This window comes from Stegodyphus dumicola, chromosome 8, assembly GCF_044657685.1.
Source record: "Stegodyphus dumicola isolate Sdum_Otavi_A_Nest chromosome 8, ASM4465768v1".
NCBI lineage: Eukaryota > Metazoa > Arthropoda > Arachnida > Araneae > Eresidae > Stegodyphus > Stegodyphus dumicola.
In genome coordinates, this window is record NC_140775.1 from 95,872,467 (window position 1) to 95,898,254 (window position 25,788).

General features: G+C 33.0%; 1 protein-coding gene across 12 annotated transcripts in view; it reads right to left on the bottom strand.

The window, feature by feature from the left end:
• The window catches only part of LOC118192707 (protein phosphatase 1 regulatory subunit 16A-like), a 460,297-nt gene that overhangs the window by 199,557 nt on the left and 234,952 nt on the right, over positions 1 to 25,788 (bottom strand). For 10 of the 12 annotated variants that reach the window (XM_085822137.1, XM_085822146.1, XM_085822136.1 and 7 more), the window contains one exon: positions 10,099 to 11,014. In XM_085822137.1, the coding sequence (XP_085678263.1) occupies positions 10,099 to 10,354 (256 nt within the window). In that variant the 5' untranslated portion in view covers positions 10,355 to 11,014. The remainder of the gene's footprint in view (positions 1 to 10,098; positions 11,015 to 25,788) is intronic. The other 2 variants (XM_085822141.1, XM_085822138.1) reach the window with 2 other exon arrangements.

Here is a 25,788-nt window from a genome sequence, read left to right on the forward strand (position 1 = left end):
TTGCTGCGTATAGGACATTTTTCAGAATAAAATAAGACCGGCTTTTTAGTTGTTTGTCACATTTTAGGTACCTACATCTGTTGTGATCGAAAATGATGCCACAGGAGCTACGAGGCCATCAGACACGGAGTGGTTAAGGCTGCTACACATTAGTAGTTCGAGAGAAAGGACTAGTTGCATGGGCAGTTTCGTGGTTTTCTCCATATTAACATGCATAAGATCTGATATTTCTTGAAAAGTCTCACACAAAGGCATTCTTGCCCCTTATATGACTCTCGTGTGCTTCGCCATAATCAAAACAAAATCATAGGTTGATAACGCTCCTGAAATAAACACGGGCAAGTTAACATGCTCCGCTTGAGAAGTTACGAATTACGAGGGGTTAAGTAAGTTACTCGGAAAATTGTTACAATTTTAACGTAAGGATCATGATGCCTCACGTCTCGTCCTAATATCTCGGCAGCGGAGCATCGGTGTTTAGATGGAATTTGAGAGGGAAGGCTTTTAAAAAGATTCTAAACCTATTCGCATGGATCGCCATTGGTGGCAGCTCTTCACCGCAGTGATTAGTCATATCAACATTCAAAGCTTCATAACCAAATCATTTAAAGATCAGTAGGCTGAGTTGTAATCAGCATAGGAGCAGAAGAAATATGCCGAAAAATGTTTTAAAATAAATTAATTAAATTAGTTCATTAAAAAACTAAACAAATACATGAAATGCGTCTATGTACTTGTGGAGGTAACATACAATATATCTACCTACAAATTCTTTGATTTATAAATATGACAGTTTAAATTCCTTACTGATAATTAGTTTTAATTACAAAGATTCAGAGTTTTAAACGCAATAATGTTTTTGACAGATATAATTATTTAACTCTGAGATCTACCCTTCCAGAGAAAAAGTGAACTAATTTTCACCACTTCCTACATTTTGTATTTAAAAAAGAAGGAAACGAGTGGAAAAGATAAAAAGTTTAATACATGACCTTTTTTCTCTAAAGAATTTAAAATCTGACACTAATCCTACCTTAAAAATATTTTGCTGCAGCAAATTCTCGCATTAGCGTAAAAGGTATGAATTTTTTACAAAACAATCTCTCGTTATTGAAAATCTTTTTAATATTAGAAGTACAGGCATTGTAAAAGTAAAAGAACAAACAGTAGCGTAACAAAAATACATCTCATATATACAAGTACATAGACAAAAAGAGAAGCGTTAATATACAATTTTAAATTAGTGAACTTTTAAAAATTTCGCATCCACGTGCATAACCCATTCAGGTCCAAATAAGAATCTCCCCACCCAAAAAAACTCCGACATATTTCAATGACGAGAATTCAAAATTTATCAATCATTTTATGATATTAAGAACATTTTCCTTTTTATTTCACAAAATATTATTTTAATTTTATACGATTCATTCCAATAAAGCTTTCAGATTCAAACGTTCTCTCAAAATGGTTTGTTACGGTTTTTTACACTCTCGCTGAGCTCGCAATCTACAGGTTATGTTTAGCTATAAAAGTAAATAGCACGTTTAAACGCTTTTTACAAGAATTCGCTTAAAACAGTATTTGCAAAGCTTTGCAAGTGTTTGGAAGTTTTATAGCTTTCAAACACTTTTTGCAATGATAGCAACGGATTAAATTCATTAACCAAAACTGTTAAATTCTTGTTGAAGGTGAAACATATCAAGAAAACCTGATCAGCTGAAGAAGTTTCTTGAATAATTTTAATAAAAGAGGAATTAAAGGAAATGTAGAGTGACAAAAACAATTAGATACAGAAGATTTATTAACGTCTCTTCCTAATGTAAGATTCCTGTCTTCCGATTTTAAATCTTCAATGCTCTCGTAGTTTTACTGATAGTAGTATTAAAAATTTTAATTTCTACAAGAATTCAGATCTCACATGAAGACCTTAAGGACTATTCTCACAGTGTCTTTGACAAAATTTACTTGGCATTTTAACTTGTGGGGGAATTGTAACATTTTTATGAGTAACAGAATGAACATATGATGGCAACAACTTTACTGAGATTGCTTCTTGTTTCCTTGTACGAAGTAAAGGCAGTATCGTAATTGCGAAAAATTTCGCGTTTCATATTTCAACGGAAATATCTTTTTTGACATCTCTCGAATCCATCTGAACGTCTCGAAATGGCATTTTGCGCCGAATCATTATAAACGGTTGTATATCGCTCTGTATTGTATTTAAGCAAAATAAATAATGAAGATTCTTCATGAATGTATGTATGTTTATCGTATTGTGAAAAAACAACGTACCTAGAATCATCAAATTTTGAGCAACATACTTCTCCACCCGCCCATGAGCACCTGAAAGCCCAAATTTGTTTTATTATCTATTTCATTTTTCTTTAATGTTACTACCTTTCACATCTTGCTTATCATCAAGGCCATTTTGAGGCAAGAAGTTTCACTATTATTAATCAAATTAGGATCATGAAGAACATTGCGGTAGTAGGTTTGCTTATTAGCACAGCATACGCTAAGCAAACGAGGCAGACGAGTGTAAAATAATAAGTTACGAATTTCAAAAAGTGAAAATTGAAGTGAATAAAATGACAATAAATATGCAAATGTGATATGTGGGCTTCTGAAACAATGTTCAACGCGAAGAAATACATGAAAATTGGCAAACTGCCGCTCCAGCTTTCAAATTCTCAACTCTGTCATCCTAATTAAGTAATTATTATTTCTCTGAAGCTTGTTCATAAGTACGGAATGGCGTAAGTCATATCGTTCGTAACCAGTGTTTGCGTTCATTTAAGTTAATTTTCAAACTTAATCTTTCCATTCCTGTCTTTCATTTTAACGAGGAGGACGCTGTCATTTAAATTCTTGATATTAAAGTAAATTCCTATGAAAGCTTTAAATTGTACGGAATAAAATATTTTTATCTCCGGAAAGGATTTTTCGCGACATTTGTACATATATATATTTGTATCTCTCCCAACTCAAAATGATTAGCCGTAGAACGCAAAGTTTTTACATGCGACTCCTATAACATTTTACATGCGACTCCTATAACACGACTATTTTACATGTCGATGCTTATAACATCCAGCTGTGCACCTCTTTTTTCTTCACTGCAATCGGCAGTACCAAATGTGTGTGTGGGTGCGCCTGCCTGTATGTTTGTCTGTCTGTCTGCGATGAAAAGTTCGTTGCAGATAATCTGTTATTAGATCATTGTGTTGACAAGGGAAGACACCAATCACACTGTAGCGAGTAGATTGAAAATAGAAGATCATTAAAATATCGATTACGTTGTAGAAGATGCAGGGAACATTTGAAGAATTACAAAATTACTTGATAACCTAACATATCTTTATTACCTCTTGATTACTCTATGACATGGCACATCACAATGAGGACAACCTTGCAACCCACAATTTTTATTAAGACATACTACATTTTGTACAATGAATAGAAGCAGCGAAATAAGAGAGGTCCTTTAGCAGGCAAGCGTAAGCAGCAAAGAGGAGGCGTAGTTGCTCACAGTAATATTTATACGCTTGGAAACTCTTTGTTTTAATTCTAGATAGCGATTGGGGAAAAGCTTTCAGCAATGCAGATACTGCAGGGAAATTGCAGACGCCTTGAACGTGCATTAATCGAAAATGAGTAATTTAAAGATTTATAGTCATTTTGTTCAATTAAGTTTTAGTTGGTAATACATTTTTGTGTTTTGATATATAAAATTAATTTTCGACAAATAACGAAGTTTAAATTTGCTGGGGATTTCGGATTTCTAAACTCATATTTAGAAAACTTTTATACTCGTTATGAAAAAATAAAATTATAAGAAGTTTGACTACCGTACGAAATAAATTGACCGAGAGATTTAATTTCAAAATTTACAATTTTTAATGTCATTTCAACTTAATTAAATTAGAATAATTCGAGGAAATAACTTTAAATGAAGAGCAGCAAAAAATAAAGTTTTCTTGAATAAGGTAAGAATAAAATTTCCTTGAAGTTTTTAATGATATAAAGGCGAAACCCTTGTCGATCCCAACAAGCTCTAAGAAATTGTGCTTCTAAGTAGGAACAGACTGTTATATAAAGCAATGCATAAGGAAAATGTAACAGTAAAAAGATCGATTTTTTTCCTTTTTTAACAGAATGTCACAGCCTAGAGAAAACGGCAAACAGAAAAAGTTCCAGATAAACAGTAGTGCTGAAGTTAAATTTAATTCATCGAATTAGAATACAAAAAAAAGAGAACTAACCTACTCAGTTTCGAAAGTGAAATGAAAGCAGGATCAGTGGAATTTAAGTCAATAAATAGGTATTTGTCAAATATTTTTCTTGACGACGCGAATTACCATCCACAAGGGGAACTAAAATGGGGGAGGGGGGGAAGAAACACCTTTTTTAAATTATCAGGTCTCAAAATATTCCCAAATAAATATCGATAAAAATAGGCTTTTCAATTAAAATTAAACCAGAATAACTTACAATTAAAAACATTTACAAGGCAATTCAAAAACCTAAAAGTAACTAGGTATTTTCCAACAGTCTGTAGAAGTATTTAAATATTTCGTGATTTGCATATCCTTAACATAAATATATTTCATTCACTTAAGACTGTCGGCAACGATTGATTTTGAAAAGAAAATAATACCACTTTTGAGAATCCCTTTAATCTTTACTTTAATGTAGTCAAAAACAGAGTTTGTAAATGGCATTACCATTTTCCTGCTTTCATTTGCATTTGATGGCTTACTTAAATAATTCCAATACGCAAGCTAAGGGTCTCAAAACTAGAACATATTAGTATATTCGAACTTAGTCCAACAACATGGTGTTTTTTGAAAATGAATTCAATATACTTTTTGTGCCAATCCTCCTTAAAACTAAATAATGAACGAAAACAGTCAAACATCTATAAAATACCAATAAAAGTAGTCTTTCGCGTCATTTCTTTGTGAAACGTGCTAATAAAAAAAATCAAATAATAAATGCCCATATTTTATTTTGAAAGAAATATCTCGTATTTTGCAAGAAAGATGACAAAGCTACAGAAAGCACCTTTCGCTAAGCATGACTTAAAACTAAATTGCATGCCCTTATTTTGATCTCAATGAACTAGCTAAACTCGATATTTAAAAACAAGTGATTTCTGAATAAAGGAAATGCTAGCAGCAAAATTTTAAGTTGCAATTTCGCATTTATCTTCTGTTGATAGAGCGTTTTTATATCGTTATAAATAATAATATCGTATAAGATAAATGTATGTATGATAAAGGCACCAGATAAAAGGGCAGATATAACTTCTAAAAATTTCTAATAAAATTCTTTCGAACTTACGACTTGGACGAAAATATACTTTGTAGTATCACAAATTGAATATGCAAATGTAAAGCAAAAGAAACTAAACGTATCATTTTAAAAAAGCAAAGCTAATCCGGAATATCACAAAACGCGAATAAATTATTCTACTACGCTTAACAGTTTCTAAAAAAAAGTTTAATGGATAAAGTTACCGAATTATAATTTTAATTATTTTTAATTAAAAAAACACAATCAGTTCTATGAAAACTCTGTTACGATAAATTTGCTTTTTTTTCCTGGCCGATACTTTTAGTTTTGAAGTGCAAAAAGTTATTCTTATACATACGATGCCATTCGCACTGCGATAATGCATGACAATGCAACTTCTGTGCCACATTCAGCTATGAACTGGATTACTCGTCTACCGGTGAAGGCGTAATTAATTTTGCAATTTCTCACTCTGAAATCTTAATAGTCTCCACAACAACACCCAAACTAAAACGTCGTAGACATATATCGCCATCACTTGGATTTGATCAAATACGTCTCGTTCGTTTTACGAGTCATTCTTTAAACGGGGTGAAATGTAACGAATTATAGTACTCCTCTAAGTACACCAGCAGTGAAATGGGTAACACATACACTAGCGGGCAATTGCTAAGGACGAATCTCATTTGCAATGTACCATAACATTAAGTGGGGGTGGAAGCTAAGCAGAACAAGATATTGTTGCCCCACTGTTCGGACATTAGAATAAAGGACACACATTGTTCCAAAAAATACAAAAGGTTTTTAAACATCCAAAAGTAAAAAAGTATTCTTTTGCTGGTGTGCAAGTAGAAATGGAAAATTGCATAGGAATGACAGCAGGCACCTTTGACAAAAGTGTCAGTATGGAATATGTTCACCAAGGAGTGCTATGAAACTTTCCACACGTCGTGTCACGCTTTGCCGAACATTATTCAGCAGTTATTGAAACAATTGATCCCACTCCTCTGTCAGTGCCCTGAAGACTGTCTTCTTATTCGTTGGAGGATATTTTCAACAAGCAAGTCGCCTTCCCAGAACATTCCAAACATTTTCAGTGGGATATAGATCTGCAGAAAATGCTGACAAACGAGGATATGAATATTTTCGCTATCGCAATAAACCTGAACAGTGAGTGCTCGTTGACAGCTTTGCCGTCCATGAAAAGAAATTTATCACCAAAAGCACAACGGAAAAGGCGAACATGAGGCAGTAGACTTCATCAATGTAGCGCTGCCCAGTTATAGTCACAGCTACAACCCCATATAGGGGCGTACGGCCATTGATCATGATGCCGTCTCATATCATGAAACTACACCTAGGATATCTGTCCCTTTCCTGGACGACAAGCATTCTCATGCCAGATCAGTTGGCATCTGTAATCCGAAGATAAACTGAAACTACTCTCATCAGAGAAAAATACGAAAACCCAATCATCAGTCCAATTGCGATGCTCGCGACACCACTGCAAACGGGAGATAGGGTACTGTCTAGACAATGGAATATACACAGCAGGTCTGAATGCGTATAGTCCTCCTTCTCCAAAGCTATTGCTACAGTTTTTCGGGAGATTCACTGTACTGTGGCAATATAAGTACGCTCTTAGATTTCTGCATATTCTAAGACTGCGTTTTTGGATTTTGGAAAGACATAGTTCAACTGCTGTAAGGCAAATTTAAATCTGTAACTGTTTTCAGAAGACGCCACACACACAAATGGCAGAGAGTGTTTTTTTTTTTTTTTTTTTCCTCTCCACTTGAAAATAAGACAAGTCAACTGCCATGTTTGAACTCTCAAATCTTTGGAGGACATTTCATGTACACAGTGTCCATGAAAAGCCCTCACGCAGCCAAGAATTCTGCAATCGTGTGTCGAACATATTTATAGGTATTGCCAATTAAGAAAACATTTTAAATAACGAAAATATTCACATTTTGGGATTTTAGGTATTTGTTTAAGAAGTCAATTTTATAAAAGTTCTGAAATCAAACGTTTTATGCTTTTTTAAAGGTCTATACGTTTGATAAAAGCTTATATACACTGTAAAAATTGAATATGAGTATAGTTCCGTATGAGTTCCGTAAGAAAATATTGACAAAAATATGTAACTTTAAAATTTGAGATCATGTCCATGTGTCCTAAAGGAATTGAAGAGCGAAATATTTAAATATCTATGTAATTTAAAATGAAATATCAATTTAGAAAGAGGCTTCTGACGTCAGCGATGAAGTGCCAAGCACTGCTATGCGCACTGCTATAAAAGCTATGATAAATTCTGCCGCTCCTCCCCACACCCACAAAATACGAAATATTATTATTTACAGAATCTTAAAAAATTTACTGTTCTAGAAAACGGGTGGAAAGTTCCCATTTAGGCACACAATCAATTCATAACATTATTGCATGAACTAAAAATGAAAAGTATTTCTAATTGAATTAATTTTTATTTGAATATACGATCATGATTCTGATGTCATGGAACTGCATGAAAATATTAATATCGTATTAGTATCATTTGAAAACTAATAAATTACAGTCAGACTGCATCAAACGCTACCTTGGCTGGCATTCCGCCAAAACACTCAAGATCGTCCGGAAAGGGTGTAATTACATGTTGCAGGGTGAGGAGGTCACATGAGAGTTCGCTTTCCTCCAGAAAGAAGGAATTTGCTATCGAAGGAGGAAGCAAATTCCCTCCGGAAGAGGTACTGGAAGTCCCCGTTTCATAGGGGGATCCTGTCGTCAGTTGCCTTACGCGCCTTTATTTCATATTCGCAGAAAAAAACGCGAAGATTCCCTAGTGATATGCAACATTGGAAAACAAAAATGTTGATTTTTTTCCCATATGAATTGTACGTGAACGATTTCACAGCTTACTTTTGAAACAGAGATTTTTTATTGCTTACGTTCGTATGTAAGATCAATAAAAATAATGCAACTACATTTTTTAACAGAAATATTCTTTCTGTAGTTAACAGAAAAGAAAACAAGTATCTCTCTGAGCAGAATCTCCCCCAATCATAGTTTATTTAACGTAGTAGACTTCATCAATTTGCCATTATTTGACATTTGCCAATATTGTGAACTTTAATGCAAGAACTATTTTCGTTCATCTTTTCTAAAATAAATTCGGTTCCCCCCCCCACTTCAACTAGGTGTAATGATGCTATAGATCTTAGCCCAAAAAATCAAAAAGAAACATAACAATTATTTACTATAATATAATCATTATAATTAAATAACTATAATAATAATAATGTATTACTGTATAATTTTGATAGAAAATTTCTTTTTTAAAACATATTAATGTACACATATTTTAGTTCAAAGATAAAGATAAATAATAGTTATTAGTTATAGTATTATCATAATAATTATTTATTATCGTAAAATTATAATCAGTATAATTATTATTATATTAGAATTCATTGTAATGAAAATTATACAATAAAATATAATAATTAAATAATTATAATAACAATTACTATATTATAATGGTTATTTAATACATTTTCTCATAAAGTTATGTATGCATGTCTCTCTTTTCCTATATGTATATATAGTACAATTAATCTCCGAAAACACTCATATTTTTACCAATATATAAATAAATATATAAATGCATAAAATTAAACACAATGCAATCAAATAATTAATTACGAGGATGATCAGCATATTATTTTAAATTACTTAAAAGTAATTTTCTGCTTCCTTAAATCTGTGCTCTTTTGAATGCGGTAAAAATATGCAGGGAAAAAAAAAAGAACGGAAAAAATCCCTACTACATAATTTATGTTCCATCCACCATATTTCCACAATAAATTGGTAAGAATGGCGCATGCGTGTTTGCGCTCATGGTCTCGGCTGGCGCGATTAAAGTACACTTCTGTGAACATTTCTTTGGCAATACCAAACATAACAAAGTTATTAATTAAAGGGTGTCACAAACTAGTAAATCAAAAAAAAATCACTGAATAACATTAAAGACACAAAAAAACCAATTTTAAAATTATTCTAATTTATTTTTCAATTGACCAATCAAGGCATACCGAAAAGTAGGGCAAATTTCACAAATTTTGAAATTAATTTCTTGGTAAATTTTTGTCTTAGGGAGTCAAAATTTCTGTGGTTTACTTTTTATATTATGCATAAAACCTTTGCTAAATATAAGAACAAAGGCGGCCGAAGAAAAGTTAGATTTTGTAATTTTTATAAAACTGATTTCCCCCCCTCCTTAATTTAAAAAAAAAAAAAAAAAACTATTTTTTGTTGACAATTCATTCGACCGTAAATGACGTTTTAAGGCTTTTAGTTTTTGCGTTCGATTCTTCTTCGCTGTTTGACAAAAGTAGAAAATTGCGCCCTAGTGTCGTTTGCCCCAAAGTATCACATCGTGTACAAGAGCTTGAGCCAAAATAAGCAGAACTGAACAGAGAACACTTATACTCAAAGGCTCTAGATTGTGATTTTCTCAATACTAAATCTAAAACTATACGAATTACACTCAAATATTACATCTGCTTTTATAATATATTGTTATACATAGGGATTCCAAAAAATTTGCAACTTATTTCAACAGCTCATCTTTGGTAAAGCTTATAACATTTCAAGATTTTTTTTAAAAACTTTTTTCCAACAGCAGCTTTGAAAAGGTGAACAATCTTATAACTTGAAGACAGTAGGAATATGAAAAGAACACATACATCCCTGCGAAGTACATAACGACAAAAATTAGAAACGAAGTTTGTATAAGAATTTGCTTACCTTCCTCCACATCATTTCGAGCTGCAGCCTCCAGAAGCATCACGCTAGGCACAAAATGCACTTTGTAGTCATTTTTCCGCACTTTCTTGACAATGATCTGCTCTTTTTTGCGCTTGTTGCTGTTATATTCCTTTTCCCGCTGACTCCACTTCTTTAGCTGTTGCATGCGTCGTCTTCTGGCCAATTTCAGCCTCTCTTGAGTTGTCATTTTGTCGATCTGGGCCATTTCAGCTATCAAGTCCGCATGTTCGGCCATGACGAAACGACCAATCTAATTTAAAAAAAAAAAAAAAAATCAAAGAAAGATTGGAAGGCTCCTATTTCACAGAGAAGATTTTCGAGGCCTTTCCAGTGGTCATTGCATTATTTCAAAATACAAGCTCACATCTTTATAAGCGTTTTAGAAATGTAAAAACCGTCGTAAAAATAAATATCCGGTAAAAATAATTTCCTTATAAAACTTCACTCAATCTACTAGCATGTGGCCAGTGGACGGATTACGCATGGTCCAACTAAGCTATGGTGGAAGAGTCCTTCAAACTCGATATAAAGCTCCCAACAATAAAAAGTCCACAACAATGCAAAAGATTAAATATATTTGTCACGGCAAATTTATGACGTTTTTACAGATCGGCAGCCAACTGCGCCTTCACAATAAACTCTCGATCAAACTTCACGATTCTGACAATAATCGTCAAAATCGACAACACAAGAAGTTGTCAATAAATAAAAAAAACTTGCCAAGAGGAACTAACTTCGGAAACGTCTTACTGCTCAGCGATCGGTGGATGGAATGTTATGGACGGAATGAAGGGGAAGGCAGAGAGTTCAGCGCAACATCGGCTGGACCGGTTACCAAGGAAACGGAGGCCCGAGATCGGCGCAGTGTAACATCTTCGCCGGTCGTTCCATCATCCTGAAAGAGAAACAAATAAAAGTTAGTAAAACACGCATAGGTCTAAAAAAGTTTGTTACGACCTCACCATAAATTCTGTAATTAAATTGAGATTAAGGAATACATCAGCGGTGAAGATCGAGTATGACAAAGAGAGAGGATCAAGTACTTAAGTGGGCATTAGGCTCCTAAGTTCCGTCCAGGTGCGATTACAGTTATGAAACCATAAACTAATACAAAATTTCATTAGCAAAAGTGACTCGCCTACTCAAAATCTACAAATATTTTATATAAGCTTAATTAAAAGTCGATTCGAGCTGTTTTATTTCTTAGCTAAGCGACAAACCCCCTTCTTTAAAGCCTCAAAGAAAACGTTTTCGATACCCTTATTGTTTCCTAATTGCAATAAATCACATGCGCAATAAATATTTATGCTGTTGCGAAACGACAATGCATACGACATTTGTTTTCATTATTATGTAAATACGTTGCTCAGTGCAATATTTCTCATTTACAAAGTCATGTAACCAGAAATTTTACATGTGCTATTTGATATCATGAATGGAATAAATAAAGTATGTTTCTAATACCTTATAATAGGCAAATTTGAAAATTTCTTGACTACATTTCTCAGCTATGGTCTGCATTAAAATAAAGTCTAAGACGAAATTCTGCACGGTGTATCTGCTATAGCTTGGGAGAAAGAGAAAGCTTTCGATATTACTAGATTACACAATAACAGATACAGAATATTTAAAAAAAAAAAAAAAAAAAAAAAAAAAGAGAGAGAGAGAGAGAGAAATTATAAGAAAGCTAAAAAATAAATAGATAAATTAATACGGAAAAGCAGTCTAAAAGGTATTATAGTATCTGAACTCATAGCTCCCGTATAATTGCTGGGTATTTTAAAAAAGTGCACTTGCGAAAACCCAGCTCGCACCACTCAGAAATCAACGAGAACAACAAATCAAAAGGTTCTCAGGATTTTTTTTTTGGGGGGGGAGGGGCTACTTGATTATGGCACAGCACACTACGGCTATCTGCTTAAGGGAAGAGATGCTTCGTGGAGAGCTTTCTAAGAAAAACTAGCTCGTATACACGTTATACATGGGGGAAAACACGAAAACGCTCATACAGCCAGCCCGTTCGCCTGGAATCGAGCCCAGGTCCGAACTACCAGTGTTCAGCGATTTTATCGCTCGGCTGCTGTTGAACCGCCACAGTTTTCAGTAGTAGTAGACGAAAGGAGTTCAAATGCCACAAAGTATAACTCTTTTGCATTGTGTTATTTCACTTTAATTTAGAAAAACGCGAAAAATGAAATTAAATTTCTTTTCAAGTCAGCTTTAATGGTGCATATTTTGGGAGCGAAGTCAAAATTTTCGTCAAAATTAAATTTAAGGAACTCTATATTTTTAATTGTTCAAAACTATAAATCGTGGCACAAGATACAATCAGGACTTATTCCTTGACATATCAACCATATATGTAATAATAAATTTCCATAGTCAAAAATACACTTAAAATTCTAACTGTAGGTTTTTTTTTTCATTTTTTAATGGCGACGGTCTCTCATTTGAAAGTACGTGGAATTAAATCCACATCGACGTAGTCAAGTTGTTTTTCCCGCTTTTTCTACACGTACAGTTATAGGATGTTCTGGAGATATTTAAAGCGAACTGGAATGGCTGACGTCATTTCTTGGAAGCTCCGCCTTTCCAGAGGCTATAAAAGGACTCGCAAAGGAATATCGGGGTCTTTTATTTAATGTAACGATGCAGTAAACTTATTACAAAAAGTTATTAGTAATTCTTTTTTATTTACTCCGGAAATATGATTTTTGTAACTGCTAATTCTCCTGACCAATAATAAATGGATTCTGTTTTTTTAAACTTATCGTCTGATAATTTAAGCTACAACTACATCTATGATTCTTCACCAATTCTATTTATTCCGGACAAAAGCTGGTACATCATATATACATATATATATATCAGCAAACATCAATATATACGAGCTTTTGCATCAGAACTAATATAATATATATTAATCCTGAGGCAATATAATATAAAAAAAGGTTTGCAATGAAATATATATTTTCTCGTTAAATAAATAAATAAAAAATAAATTTTTAAAAAGTTTTGAAATTCAAATGTGAGCTTCCAGATGCCCATATTCTATGGAAGATAACGTTATTCAAATTTTGATGACTCTAGGTACCGTTGTTTTATCACAATGCGAGAAAGACACATTCGTGCAGATGCTTCATTACTTAATTTCTTTAAATACAATACAGGGCCATAATATTTGGTGGCAACAATTTGAAAAATGATTCGACGTTTATAGTTTTCAACGCAAAATGCCAAAACGAAATTAATAGTACTTCAAGGCAAATTGCTCCTTTGGACTAAAAAAATTAAAAAAGTCTGAAAGCTTTCAGATTTTACATTACGTCCAAACATTGCATTGTATTTTTTTTAAAGGGGAAGTCAATGAGATAAAACGGTAATTTTGGAATACATTTAAGTAATTCAAACAATAAATCATATCACAAAATACCAGTAGTTGTCGAATTAAGTAATAAATACTTCAGAGGGAAAGAACAATAAGACACCATTATCTGTTACGAATAAAAATAAAAGTGGATTCATAAAGAACATCATATCCAGATTACAATGTAATAAGTGTATAAATAATGATTGATTGATTGCTTAATATAGCAAAGTACATATGAACTGTCTGGCTAAGAAGATGAATCCCTTCATGGAAGACTTCCTAAAGCAAGTTTACGAAATTCTCCACAAAATTTTACGTTTTAAAAGAAACATAAAACCCGTATTTATATTACACAAAAATAAAAACATAAAAACTACTATCCAGCTAACTGTTCGCCAGGATTTCAACCCGATGAAACTGTTAATATAAAGCGGTTTTATCCACTCGGTTTCTGGTGAGTGCATAGCTAATGAAAAAGAATTCATAAGAAAAAGATCAGCAAATGGTTTGGTTTCGTTTAGTTTATGGCAAAGTATGCAAGGGATATCTGATTGAAGGGAGGGATGCATTTGTCGAGAATTTTAAGGGAAACTGGCTTGTATCCACGTTACACATGGGGAAAACAACGAAAATGCCCACGCAGTCAGCCAGGTCGCCCGGAATCGAACTTAAATCAAACTTCCAGTGTTCAGCGACTTAAACGCTCAAGCTCTGATGAGCCATGAATTTCAAGGGGCTATGACACATCGCAATGATATCATAAAGAAATCACCCATACATACAGTTCTTCTAGTTTCTGGAGCTATCATAATCATACTATGCCGCAAAATATTACTCGAAAAATTCAATAACTCAGCAAACTCAGCTCGAGAAGCGTGATAGTTCAGTGTCACCAGGTGCCTGCCGATGAAAACACCCTCTATTTTTACCCCAACCATATCAACAGAAAATATTATACTTTGTGATCTAAATCAAAAAGAAAAGAAAAAATGCAAAAGAAACCAAACAAATATTTTAAAACAACGGCAAACATATAAATTTAAATCGGTGCTACTTATTACCCCCCCAGGAAATGAATGCGTGTCATTTATATCAAATATGACAGAAAGATAGTTTTCGCACCATTTACATGAGATATACGGCGCACTGAAACGGGACTGATCCGGTTTCCCAACAGGAAGGGAACGAGTTATTGACCGGATCACAGATTTATGACGTCAAGCTCTATCACATATTAATCTAAATCCACGGGTTAAGAGATACACATAATCCTAAATGGAAACGTATCATTTCAGCATCAAATAATCTTGCTCGAGAAAATACATTGCTCTTCAGTGCTCACTTTGATGAAACAAAGTAATTCATTAAACAATAACATATAAGTGCATTTGGAAAATATCTGATTATCGTCATTAAATAATATCGCCTGAGACGAAACATTTTATGATGAAGAGTTCCAACTCTATTAAAAAAACAACATGGCTTATAGATGAAATACTTTAAAACTTACAATTAGAATGAAATAAAATAAATAAGAAAGCAAAAGAATCAGATTAAAGTGCAGTAGCTTAGTACCTTCTAAGCATACTGAGAAAAATATAACGTTATCATCAGCTACTACTTTATCAAAATATATAAAATTAATTTGAAAGGAAATATTGAAAACACAAAAGGCAAAGAATTTAATTCACTCTAAAAGATAGCATTATTTATATATATTATAACATATGCATTTACACATTTCCAGTATTATAAGATTAAATAACTGCGTGTGTCATTATTATATATATGCAAATGTTATTTAAGCAGATAATGACTTTTAAATTTAAAAATTAATGAAGGAATATTTTGTCATCTTCCATTTTCAACAATTTTAAAAAGTAAACGCTGTATTATACCCATTTTAGCAATGCTGTCAAACTCAAATTGCATGCCGGCCTAATGTATGATCTAAAACAGTTGAAAGGGCGAATTTTTTTTTTTTTTTAACAAAACACACTTTTTAACTAAATTTTAAATTTTATTTACTACACATTTATCAAAATACACATAACGAAGCAAAGGAAAAAAATTTTCTTTCTATCTGAAATCTAAAAATTGACATTCGTAAGAAATTTCTGCTACATTTTGCAATTGAAATGCACTGATGATTAAATATTAAATTTCAGAGTCATTTTTATTATAAGTAGTTCAAATGTGATGAATTAACCATTAAATAACTTACTCAAACTAAACAAATGATGAAAACTTCCCAGGTGGGACAAAACTTGAGAATAAATTATGACAACATATAACCCAAGTTGAGAATGACACAAAAACGAGCAAATTTTGAAGTTAATTATTCCGGTCAATTCTTGTCGTAAGGTATTATTTTTTCATAACAAATACAAAAACCCCAAATATAAGTATATGAACCGGGAGATCGTATTAAAAGTTATATTTCGTTATTTGTCCAAAAATTTTTTTCTGAACTTCACATTACCAAAACATTAATATTTTTATACACTGACTACCAATAAGTATTTGGACACCTATGCAAATGACGATATCTGCGGTCCTAAGATACGCCACGGACTCTGCTGGTATATATCGTGTAGGAAACAACATTGGCTTTAGTCGCATGCAAGATGCCTCGCAGTTCAAGCTCTCTGATTTCGAGAATATAATTATCGGGTATCACAAATGTGGCTGATCCTTAGGAGACATATATAGCGATCTGAAGTACCCAAAATCGACAGTGGCCTATGTGATTAAGAAGTGGAAGGTGAGCGGTGATTGTTGGAATGTGCACCCAGTCGACAGACCAAGAAAACTGGGAGATAGAGACCGACGAGTGCTGTCCAGAGAAATTCGGAAGAACCTCACCCAACCGATGGCCCTCATCCGCGACGAGTTTCAACAGGCATCCGGGAATATTGTTTCATTGAATACCATCCGTAAGGAAGCACATCTGCTAGGTTTTCATGGTCGTGCTGCTGCCCATAAGCCTTTGATCACAAAGTCCAACCGCGCTGCTAGGTTAATGTGATGCAAAGCACATCAAAATTGGACACTAGATCAGTGGAAACGGGTCCTTTGGAGTGACGAATCAAGGTTCACACTTTACCCTTTGGATGGCAGGGCATGGGTCTGGCGTCTACCTGGAGAACGTCTCCTGCCAGAATGCATTGTGCCAACAGTCAAGTTCGGCGGAGGTGGAATTATGGTATGGAGGTGTTTCCCCTGGTATGGGCTGGGACCCTTGGTCCACATTCATGGTAAGCTCAACTCCGATGCCTACTGCACTATTTTGGATGACAATGTGCTTCCTACGTTGTGGCAGTTTTACGGGTTGGACCCCTGTTACTTTCAGGACGACAATGCCAGTTGTCATGTTTCGACGTTAACCAAGGCTTGGTATGGTGCCAATGGAGTTCACCGAATGGACTGGGTCCAGAGTCCAGACCTGAACTCGATGGAGAACCTCTGGGACGAGTTCCATCCCCGAATACAGGGGTGCACTACCAGTGCAAAATCCGTGAAGGAACTTCTATGTCTTCTCCAAGCCGAGTGGAAGAAAATATCACTAGCTCTCATACAAAGACTTGTGGAACGTATGCCCGGAGGGTCCATGCTGTAATTACCTCTCGTGGAGGCTCTACCAACTATTGATTTTGAATAAAGTTAGTTTTTCTTTTCTATCACAGGTGTCCAAATACTTATTGGTAGTCAGTGTAGTCTTCTGTAACTGGAAGTATATGCCTACGACAAATGATTGCGAAAATAAAGGCCGGCTAATAGCTTCATAAGCCAGGCAAAGGAGGTAGGTGGGTGGGTGTGTGTATATATATATATATATATATGTGTGTAAGATAACAATGTATGAATCAGAACTATAATATAACTATAAAGATTAATTCTTCCTCTCTATTCTAAAATCGTAATCTGCATTGCGTCATTCAAATTAATCATGCGATCTTACGTAACCGTTAATACCAGATGCCTCTTGACGACCAATCACCGAATTGTAAACCAAAACTTTTCTCTTCTCGTGCTTCCATCTTTCATAACGACGCACTTCAGCTTTTGCCCTCTACTCTGCTAAGATGTAATTTCGCTGGCTTGCTTTCTATCTCAACAATATCAAAAATGTAAATCTTCTGTGGAAAGGCACGACTAGAGTGCCAAGTGATTGTGGCCACAAATATCAATTGGAAATAAAAATGGAATTAAAACTGCCTCGACTGCCAAGTTCTTTAAATACTACGCAATCAAAATTCTTCTTCAATATGGATCTAATCACGCATCTACACTGCTCCGTCTTTTTTCCTTTGCTTTTATCATGACATATATATATATATAATGTTGTATGATCTTAAATCCATTTAGTGCGAATACTAGTCTACTTGATCTACCAGTACTTTTCCCTAATATACTCAATATCATGATTCTTGACAAATGGAAAACCTACCTAAAATGCACACTTTTTCATAACTACATCAAGTTTCAAAATCAACTTTTTAAACAAGTCAGAGGATTGCCAATGGGCTTACATTCCAGCACCTCGATCTGTAATATCTTTTTATTTGTCAAAGAATTTAACTTCCAAAAAAATCTACAACCACAAGAGTTAAATTACTACAAACACACCTACAGATATATTGATGACCTTATTACAATTAATAATTTTGGTAAAATTGAAAACTCAGACATTTATCCGAATTGTCTTAAACTTAATAAAACTAATAATTCACAAAATAGCATAGACTTTCTAGATCTTCAAATCATTAACTACAAAAAAATTTTACTTTTTCACAAAACAAGAAACTTCAATTTCAATACTAACAAATTAATAAATTGGAACTCCAACATATCCAAAAAAGTAATTAACAATACTATAATTAATCAAATACAACGAATTAAAACTATATGCACAGATACAATAGATTTACAACGCGAAATTTTGATCATTATCAAAATTCTCAAAAATAATCTAATTCCCTTTCAATTTATCAACCATTGCCTTAAAAGAGCAGGCGTTAAATACTCACTCTAAATCATTTAACTGATAGGGATATGATAATTTATTCCTAAACCTGAGAAGGCGGTATAAGTTGAATGACTGTCAGTTGAAAGATTTGTATATAGTGTAATTACTCAATTGTATATATTGTAAAAAGCTAATTGTCTTCAGACATATACTGTTACTAAAAAAATGGGCCTATTTCCTGCCTTTAGACTGTCCATTAGCTCTTGGACAGCGAAAATGCCTTTTTCCTTTCTTAAATTCTTAATCATTGCGACACGACAATTAGCCAGAAATTAATAAATTTCCATTCACTACAGTCTACTTGATCTACCAGTACTTTTCCCTAATATACTCAATATCATGATTCTTGACAAATGGAAAACCTACCTAAAATGCACACTTTTTCATAACTACATCAAGTTTCAAAATCAACTTTTTAAACAAGTCAGAGGATTGCCAATGGGCTTACATTCCAGCACCTCGATCTGTAATATCTTTTTATTTGTCAAAGAATTTAACTTCCAAAAAAATCTACAACCACAAGAGTTAAATTACTACAAACACACCTACAGATATATTGATGACCTTATTACAATTAATAATTTTGGTAAAATTGAAAACTCAGACATTTATCCGAATTGTCTTAAACTTAATAAAACTAATAATTCACAAAATAGCATAGACTTTCCAGATCTTCAAATCATTAACTACAAAAAAATTTTACTTTTTGACAAAACAAGAAACTTCAATTTCAATACTAACAAATTAATAAATTGGAACTCCAACATATCCAAAAAAGTAATTAACAATACTATAATTAATCAAATACAACGAATTAAAACTATATGCACAGATACAATAGATTTACAACGCGAAATTTTGATCCTTATCAAAATTCTCAAAAATAATCTAATTCCCTTTCAATTTATCAACCATTGCCTTAAAAGAGCAGGCGTTAAATACTCACTCTAAATCATTTAACTGATAGGGATATGATAATTTATTCCTAAACCTGAGAAGGCGGTATAAGTTGGATGACTGTCAGTTGAAAGATTTGTATATAGTGTAATTACTCAATTGTATATATTGTAAAAAGCTAATTGTCTTCAGACATATACTGTTACTATACTGTTACTAAAAAATGGGCCTATTTCCTGCCTTTAGACTGTCCATTAGCTCTTGGACAGCGAAAATGCTTTTTTCCTTTCTTAAATTCTTAATCATTGCGACACGACAATTAGCCAGAAATTAATTAATTTCCATTCACTAGTATTTTCAAAAAATCTTAACAGACGGTCTCTCTCAGATAAGAACTCCACAAAATACATCCCTCAAGAATTCCAAGTCCCACCCACTACCATAAATTACTTCACCCAAGTCTTACCGACTGATATTATTCAAAGCCCCTACTGCCGCTAAGAATTTTCGGACACCCTTCACTTCTGAGTCAAACACGAAGAAAACACTTTGCCAACTCCCCCACTAGAAAGAATGTAAGTTACTTAATACCTTTCTGGCCTTTATATCTTCATGTACATTCAATGATCTTATTTATATTACTATTATTTTTATATTATTTTTATATTTTCTTTGATTTGTTTTTACAAAGTTTGCATTATTTATCTTTTTTATAATCCTCTATGTTTATTTCAACTTTACTTTGAATTCGATTTCATAATGACAATTTCCAATGTTTAATTTCTACAAATAATATAGTACTCAAATGCGTAACGATGAAAGTGTCGGGGACGGTTACTCGAGTTTTACAGGATTTCTCTACAGTAATTGATTTTTACTCCAAATTGAATTGAGTAAAATGCTTCATGAGAATAAGTTCTTTGAGTATCAGCATTAGTTCATAATTCCTACTATTCGCGGAAATATTTGGCCTGACTAGAATTGCCGGTTTGGCTTTAACTTATAACTCGAGTAAAAACGAAACACTTTCGTATTTACGTATTTTTATCAATTATTGTTCATTGAACGGGAGTTGGTTTGTTCCCCTTGAAAAGTCAACTAATTTCCGATCAATGACAATGATTACATGTTTTAATTTTTCCTTTTACAATTGAAATATTATTCTTCGTGATGATTTAACTCCAGTCCCCGTTAAAACATTATTAACATTTTGCTTTCAAATTACTTCAAAACATCTTTCAAAATATAACTTACCAGTATGGATGCACACTTTTAAAATAATTCTACTTTAATTAAACTTAGGAGATAATATAATCAATTAATCAATACTGTTTAGGAAATAAATTATTATATATATATATATATATATATAGTGTTTATATATATATATTTAAATTTAAACAAATTTAAATTCTTAACAAATACGTAAAAAAGTAAATATATATATATATATATATATATATATATATATATAGTGTTTATATATATATACATACACTTATACATATAAGTGTTTTGTAATTATATATATATATATAATAACAAAACACTTTTTTAAAAACAAAATATAGACATGCCTAGTATTTTCACTCATTAAGCTGCTGAAAAATTATCAGTAAAGAAATTAAGAACTAATTTTTCACAAAGACGAAAAATTGAAATTCATAATTAATAAATCTGGAAAAATCCTATACAATAAAGTTTATAGAAGAAAACTTTAACCCTTGTCTTTGTGATGTTAATTCTAATAGGATTTTTTATAATTTATTAATTATGAATTTCAATTTTTCATCTTTGTGAAAAATTAGTTAATTATTAGTTAAATTAACAGTTATGAGAGGGGGGAAGCTGCCACAACAAATATATATATATATGTATGTGTGTGTGTGTGTGTGATAAAACTGCGGTTCGATGATACGACATGAATGATTTGGGTACAAACTTGCATTCAAATTTTCCGTGAAACAGGACTTTTCCCATGGACTGTGAACATACAATAGTAAACCCGTATAGATTTCTTCATAATTAGAACTGGCCGAAAAATGTAATGAACGCACAGCATATCTGAATACTCGATGACATCTAACTTTTAAGAATGATGAATTTGCAGATACTACTTTACAGAAATCCAATTGAAGAATAATATTCTATTGAGGTTAATAACACGTAATCCAATCCTGTCGACTAAAATTTGTAATAAAAGCTCATTTGGAAGCACTGATGTAAGAACACTTGAGATGTATAGAAATACTGATGGGGTAGATACTTGATGCTTAAAGCGTCCATGCATTTAGAAGAAGAAGCAGTCGAGCCGGATTAAATTCCATATTTATTTAAATTCACATTGGTGTCCACAATTCACTTGGCACTCCAATTGTGCCTATCTCCGAAACATTTAAAATTTTGATACTATGACAATGGAAACTAACATAGATGGCTGCAGAAGCGTCTTAACAGGATGAAAGCATAAGCGAGAAGAGAAAGAGTGTCACAGTACTTCAGAGTAAGAAGGGAACGGGTATAAAAACATTTTGTTTTACAAATTACTTTGATTGGGCACAAGATATCTGCATTAAGGGTTACGTAAGATTGAATGATTAATTTGAATGACGCAGTTTAGACTTGTAGCGCTATTTTTAGACAGAGAGAGGAAATCCCCAAATTAAATAAAAATTAAAAGAGATTATAGCCAATTAAAATTATAAGTTGTCTTTTATATTTTTTATCTTACATACACACACACACACACACACATATATATATATATATATAAGTTGTAAGTACAATACTAAAAAGACCAATTTTGGTCAAAATTTTTTGCGCAATATGCTGCAAAATTAAGGAAATGAGAAGAGAAATTGTAGCTAGCTCGCCAAAAAATTACCAAAAGCTGTGGCTCCAAGAAAACGTTCAACATAGTATTAACAAAACAATGACATTGAATGAGGTGAAATATTAGACTACTTGCGAAATAAAATGTAAATTATAAAACGCAGTAAAAAACTAATCGTTGGAAACAAGTTAAAGGCAAAAAATAAAACACAGTAAAAAACCAATCCATGGAACAAGTAAAAAACAGATAAAAAATTAAAATTAAAAAGCGGAAAATGGTAAATTAGCTCAATTCGAGGTCCACCCTAGCATTTCAAGGGAAATTTCTGGGTGAATATCGAACCAAGCTAACTCCATTACGCGTTTCGCCGACACAGACAATTGAAACTTTGCGTTACAAAATTTTTTAATTAATTAAATTGTCCTAAACATTTTTTTTAGTCTCAATTCTCTGTTCCAATTTCCCGAAGCGTCCGCTTAAATTGACACATTAAGGTGTAAAATATATATGTAATGAAACTGTGGTTTGAAGGTGGCAGAGTGGAAAGCATGATGACGCAATTTAGCACAACATATCTTGAAAAATCGCAATCTTTATTTTTTCCATGCATATCAAATAATCCTTTTCAGACAAGATATTTCTGAATAATATTTGAATAGAATAACTCCCATTTTGAAGTAAGACATCATCTTAAGCAAGTAAGCGGCAGCAGCATGGATTAAAAGCGTCTTACCAGCGGGAGAGCTAACGCGGGAAAAGGGAAAGGTTATAGCACTTTCATAGCAAGAAGGCTGAAGTTTCAGTTCACAGTTTTGGTTTAGAATTCATTTGATTGGACGAGAGGCATCTGCATTAAAACGTTACATAAGATAGAAAAGTCTGGAACTTGTGAGAAGAGATGAATTTAGGGGCAGATTACCAAATTCAGAATGTTAATTTTGAGGTCGTCAATTTTTTTTTTTTTTTTTTTTTTTTTTTTTTTGAAACAGGTATCATATTTTGCTTTATCTTACATATCCCCCCTTCAAAAGAAAAGTTGAGTGAGCAGGGTGGAAGAACAAGCATTAGAGCAGCAAATGAGCGTTTGTAATTTTTTTATATTATTATTATATTTTTTTATTATGGAATGTATTAGTATGGAATGTATTAGTGCAGTTCTCAAAGGCCAGTTACCTTAATGCAAGGAACGGAGGCCTTTTCAAGTAACTGCCTAGGCACCCTGGGCCACCAGTGCAGAGAACACACTGGTTAGCTCAAGAGGACAGCCCTATTGATGGATATGTTTGTTTAGAAGTATTGCGAGGCTTCCAGTTTTGTAAAATCAGGAATTGTAAATGAAAGATGATAACGATGAAACCATAAATTCTGAAAATCTTAATCCTATTATTTATGATGTTAAATTATAATTTATCAGTATGGAAATAAGTATCATAAATATTTATGTGCATTACATTTAATTACATGTAATGATTATGTAAAAGTTTATTTTGTGATATTCTGTAATCACAATAACCTTCCCTGAAGAATTATGATTATGTGAATTCTCGAACAAAAAGACTTTTGGACTGAAATGCTGAAAAATTCAATGACTCTAAAAATTAAAAATTTATTTTAAAAAAATTGATATTTATAAATTATACTTTAAAAAAGGCTTCTCTGTCGCTACGCCTTTGTCTTTTTGAAGAGGGGAAATATGTAAGATAAAAATGTATGAATCAGAATTATAATATAACTATAAACAATAATTCTTACTCTCTATTCTAAAATCGTAATAACTTATCTGCATTGCGTCATTCAAATTAATCATGCGATCTTACGTAACCGTTAATACCAGATGCCTCTTGACGACCAATCACCGAATTGTAAACCAAAACTTTTCTCTTCGCGTGCTTCCATCTTTCATAACTACGCACTTCAGCTTTTGCTCTCTACTCTGCTAAGATGTAATTTCGCTGGCTTGCTTTCTATCCCAACAATATCAAAAATGTAAATCTTCTGTGGAAAGGCACGACTAGAGTGCCAAGTGATTGTGGCCACAAATATCAATTGAAAATAAAATTGGAATTAAAACTGCCTCGACTGCCAAGTTCTTTAAATACTACGCAATCAAAATTCTTCTTCAATATGGATCTAAGCACGCATCTACAGTGTTCCGTCTTTTTCCTTTGTGCTTTTAATATTACATATATATATATATATATATATATATATATGTGTGTGTGTGTGTGTGTGTGTGTGTGTGTGTGTGTGTGTGTGTGTGTGTGAATGTATATGAATTAACTGACATATATAGCGCAATATATTCTTTAAATTACCGATACAGACGTACCATTATAATATTTCAAATTCACGTTAATTTTACAAAAATTCATCCCGCGGAAAGTATATTCCATGCGCAATTAGCCTATTTTGATATCCGCGAAAATCTTCAAATAATGAGCAATCAAGCTAAAAATAAATAGTATATTAATGACAGGAAGAAAAACTATTGTCTGATAGACTCACCACACCGACCGCCTGCCAAAATGGGATCCCATTGTTCTCCAGCAGTTGAAAAGAAACAGGTGACGAGCTGTTTACCCAGCTGAAAATGCAGCCGCATATCCGAGAATCCGAAACACTATCCGAAGGAAAGAGTGAATGCATGATACGTATTAATGACGAGCGATGCTGATCTCAACAAAAGTTTGATCACCGTCAACATTTAGTCGTGGTTCGTTACGCATTACGTTCTGGTGCAGTGAAGGTTGATACGTTTATTCAACAGCAACCGTTTAAGCCTGGGAAAAAGGGGAGCGGTTGGTTCGTGGAGTCCGTTCCAATGTCTCGTTAACAAAGGACAACACGTTCACAGATTCTGCACGAGTTTATGCCGCCATTAACTGTCAGCTACTACGGAAAACAATGCTTTTTCTTCATCGCCTTAATGGCAACTGATGCAATATGATAGAGCTTCGACTATATTCTTAACATCTGTGTATATAAACTCGCGCAAAGGAAAGATATAATTTCCAAATAAAGATTATATCAATTATTCGTAAACTATCATTTTGACTTTAACGGGAATTGAATGGGAGGAATTTAAAATGGCAAACATTCCTGCAATAAAAAGTGCAGCTAAAAGAAATAAAAACCTTACTAGCCCAAAGCTTCAGTTTCGTAAAAGGAAAATTATTTTTTGAGCACCTACAGCAAAATTCCAACTATAAAGACTAATAATTATTCGGATCCCCGGCTATTGAGGGCATCACAGTTAATTTTTACCTGTTTTTAATTTTTTCGGGGTAATTTCGTGTTCCCCCCTTACAGCCACTTTAAATTGTTACAGAAATTGCAAGAATCAGATGCTTTTGAAATTGCAACAATAAAAAATTTCGTATTTTGTAATGAATTCGTTACTTACGTGCTTTTAATTTTCTTTAGTTTCTTTGGTTTAAATAAAGGAGAGCAAAATAGAGAATACACATTTTTAAGAAGCTATTACATTAATTTATATGAAATGAGTATGATGTATTTATTGAACAGTGATAACATAATACT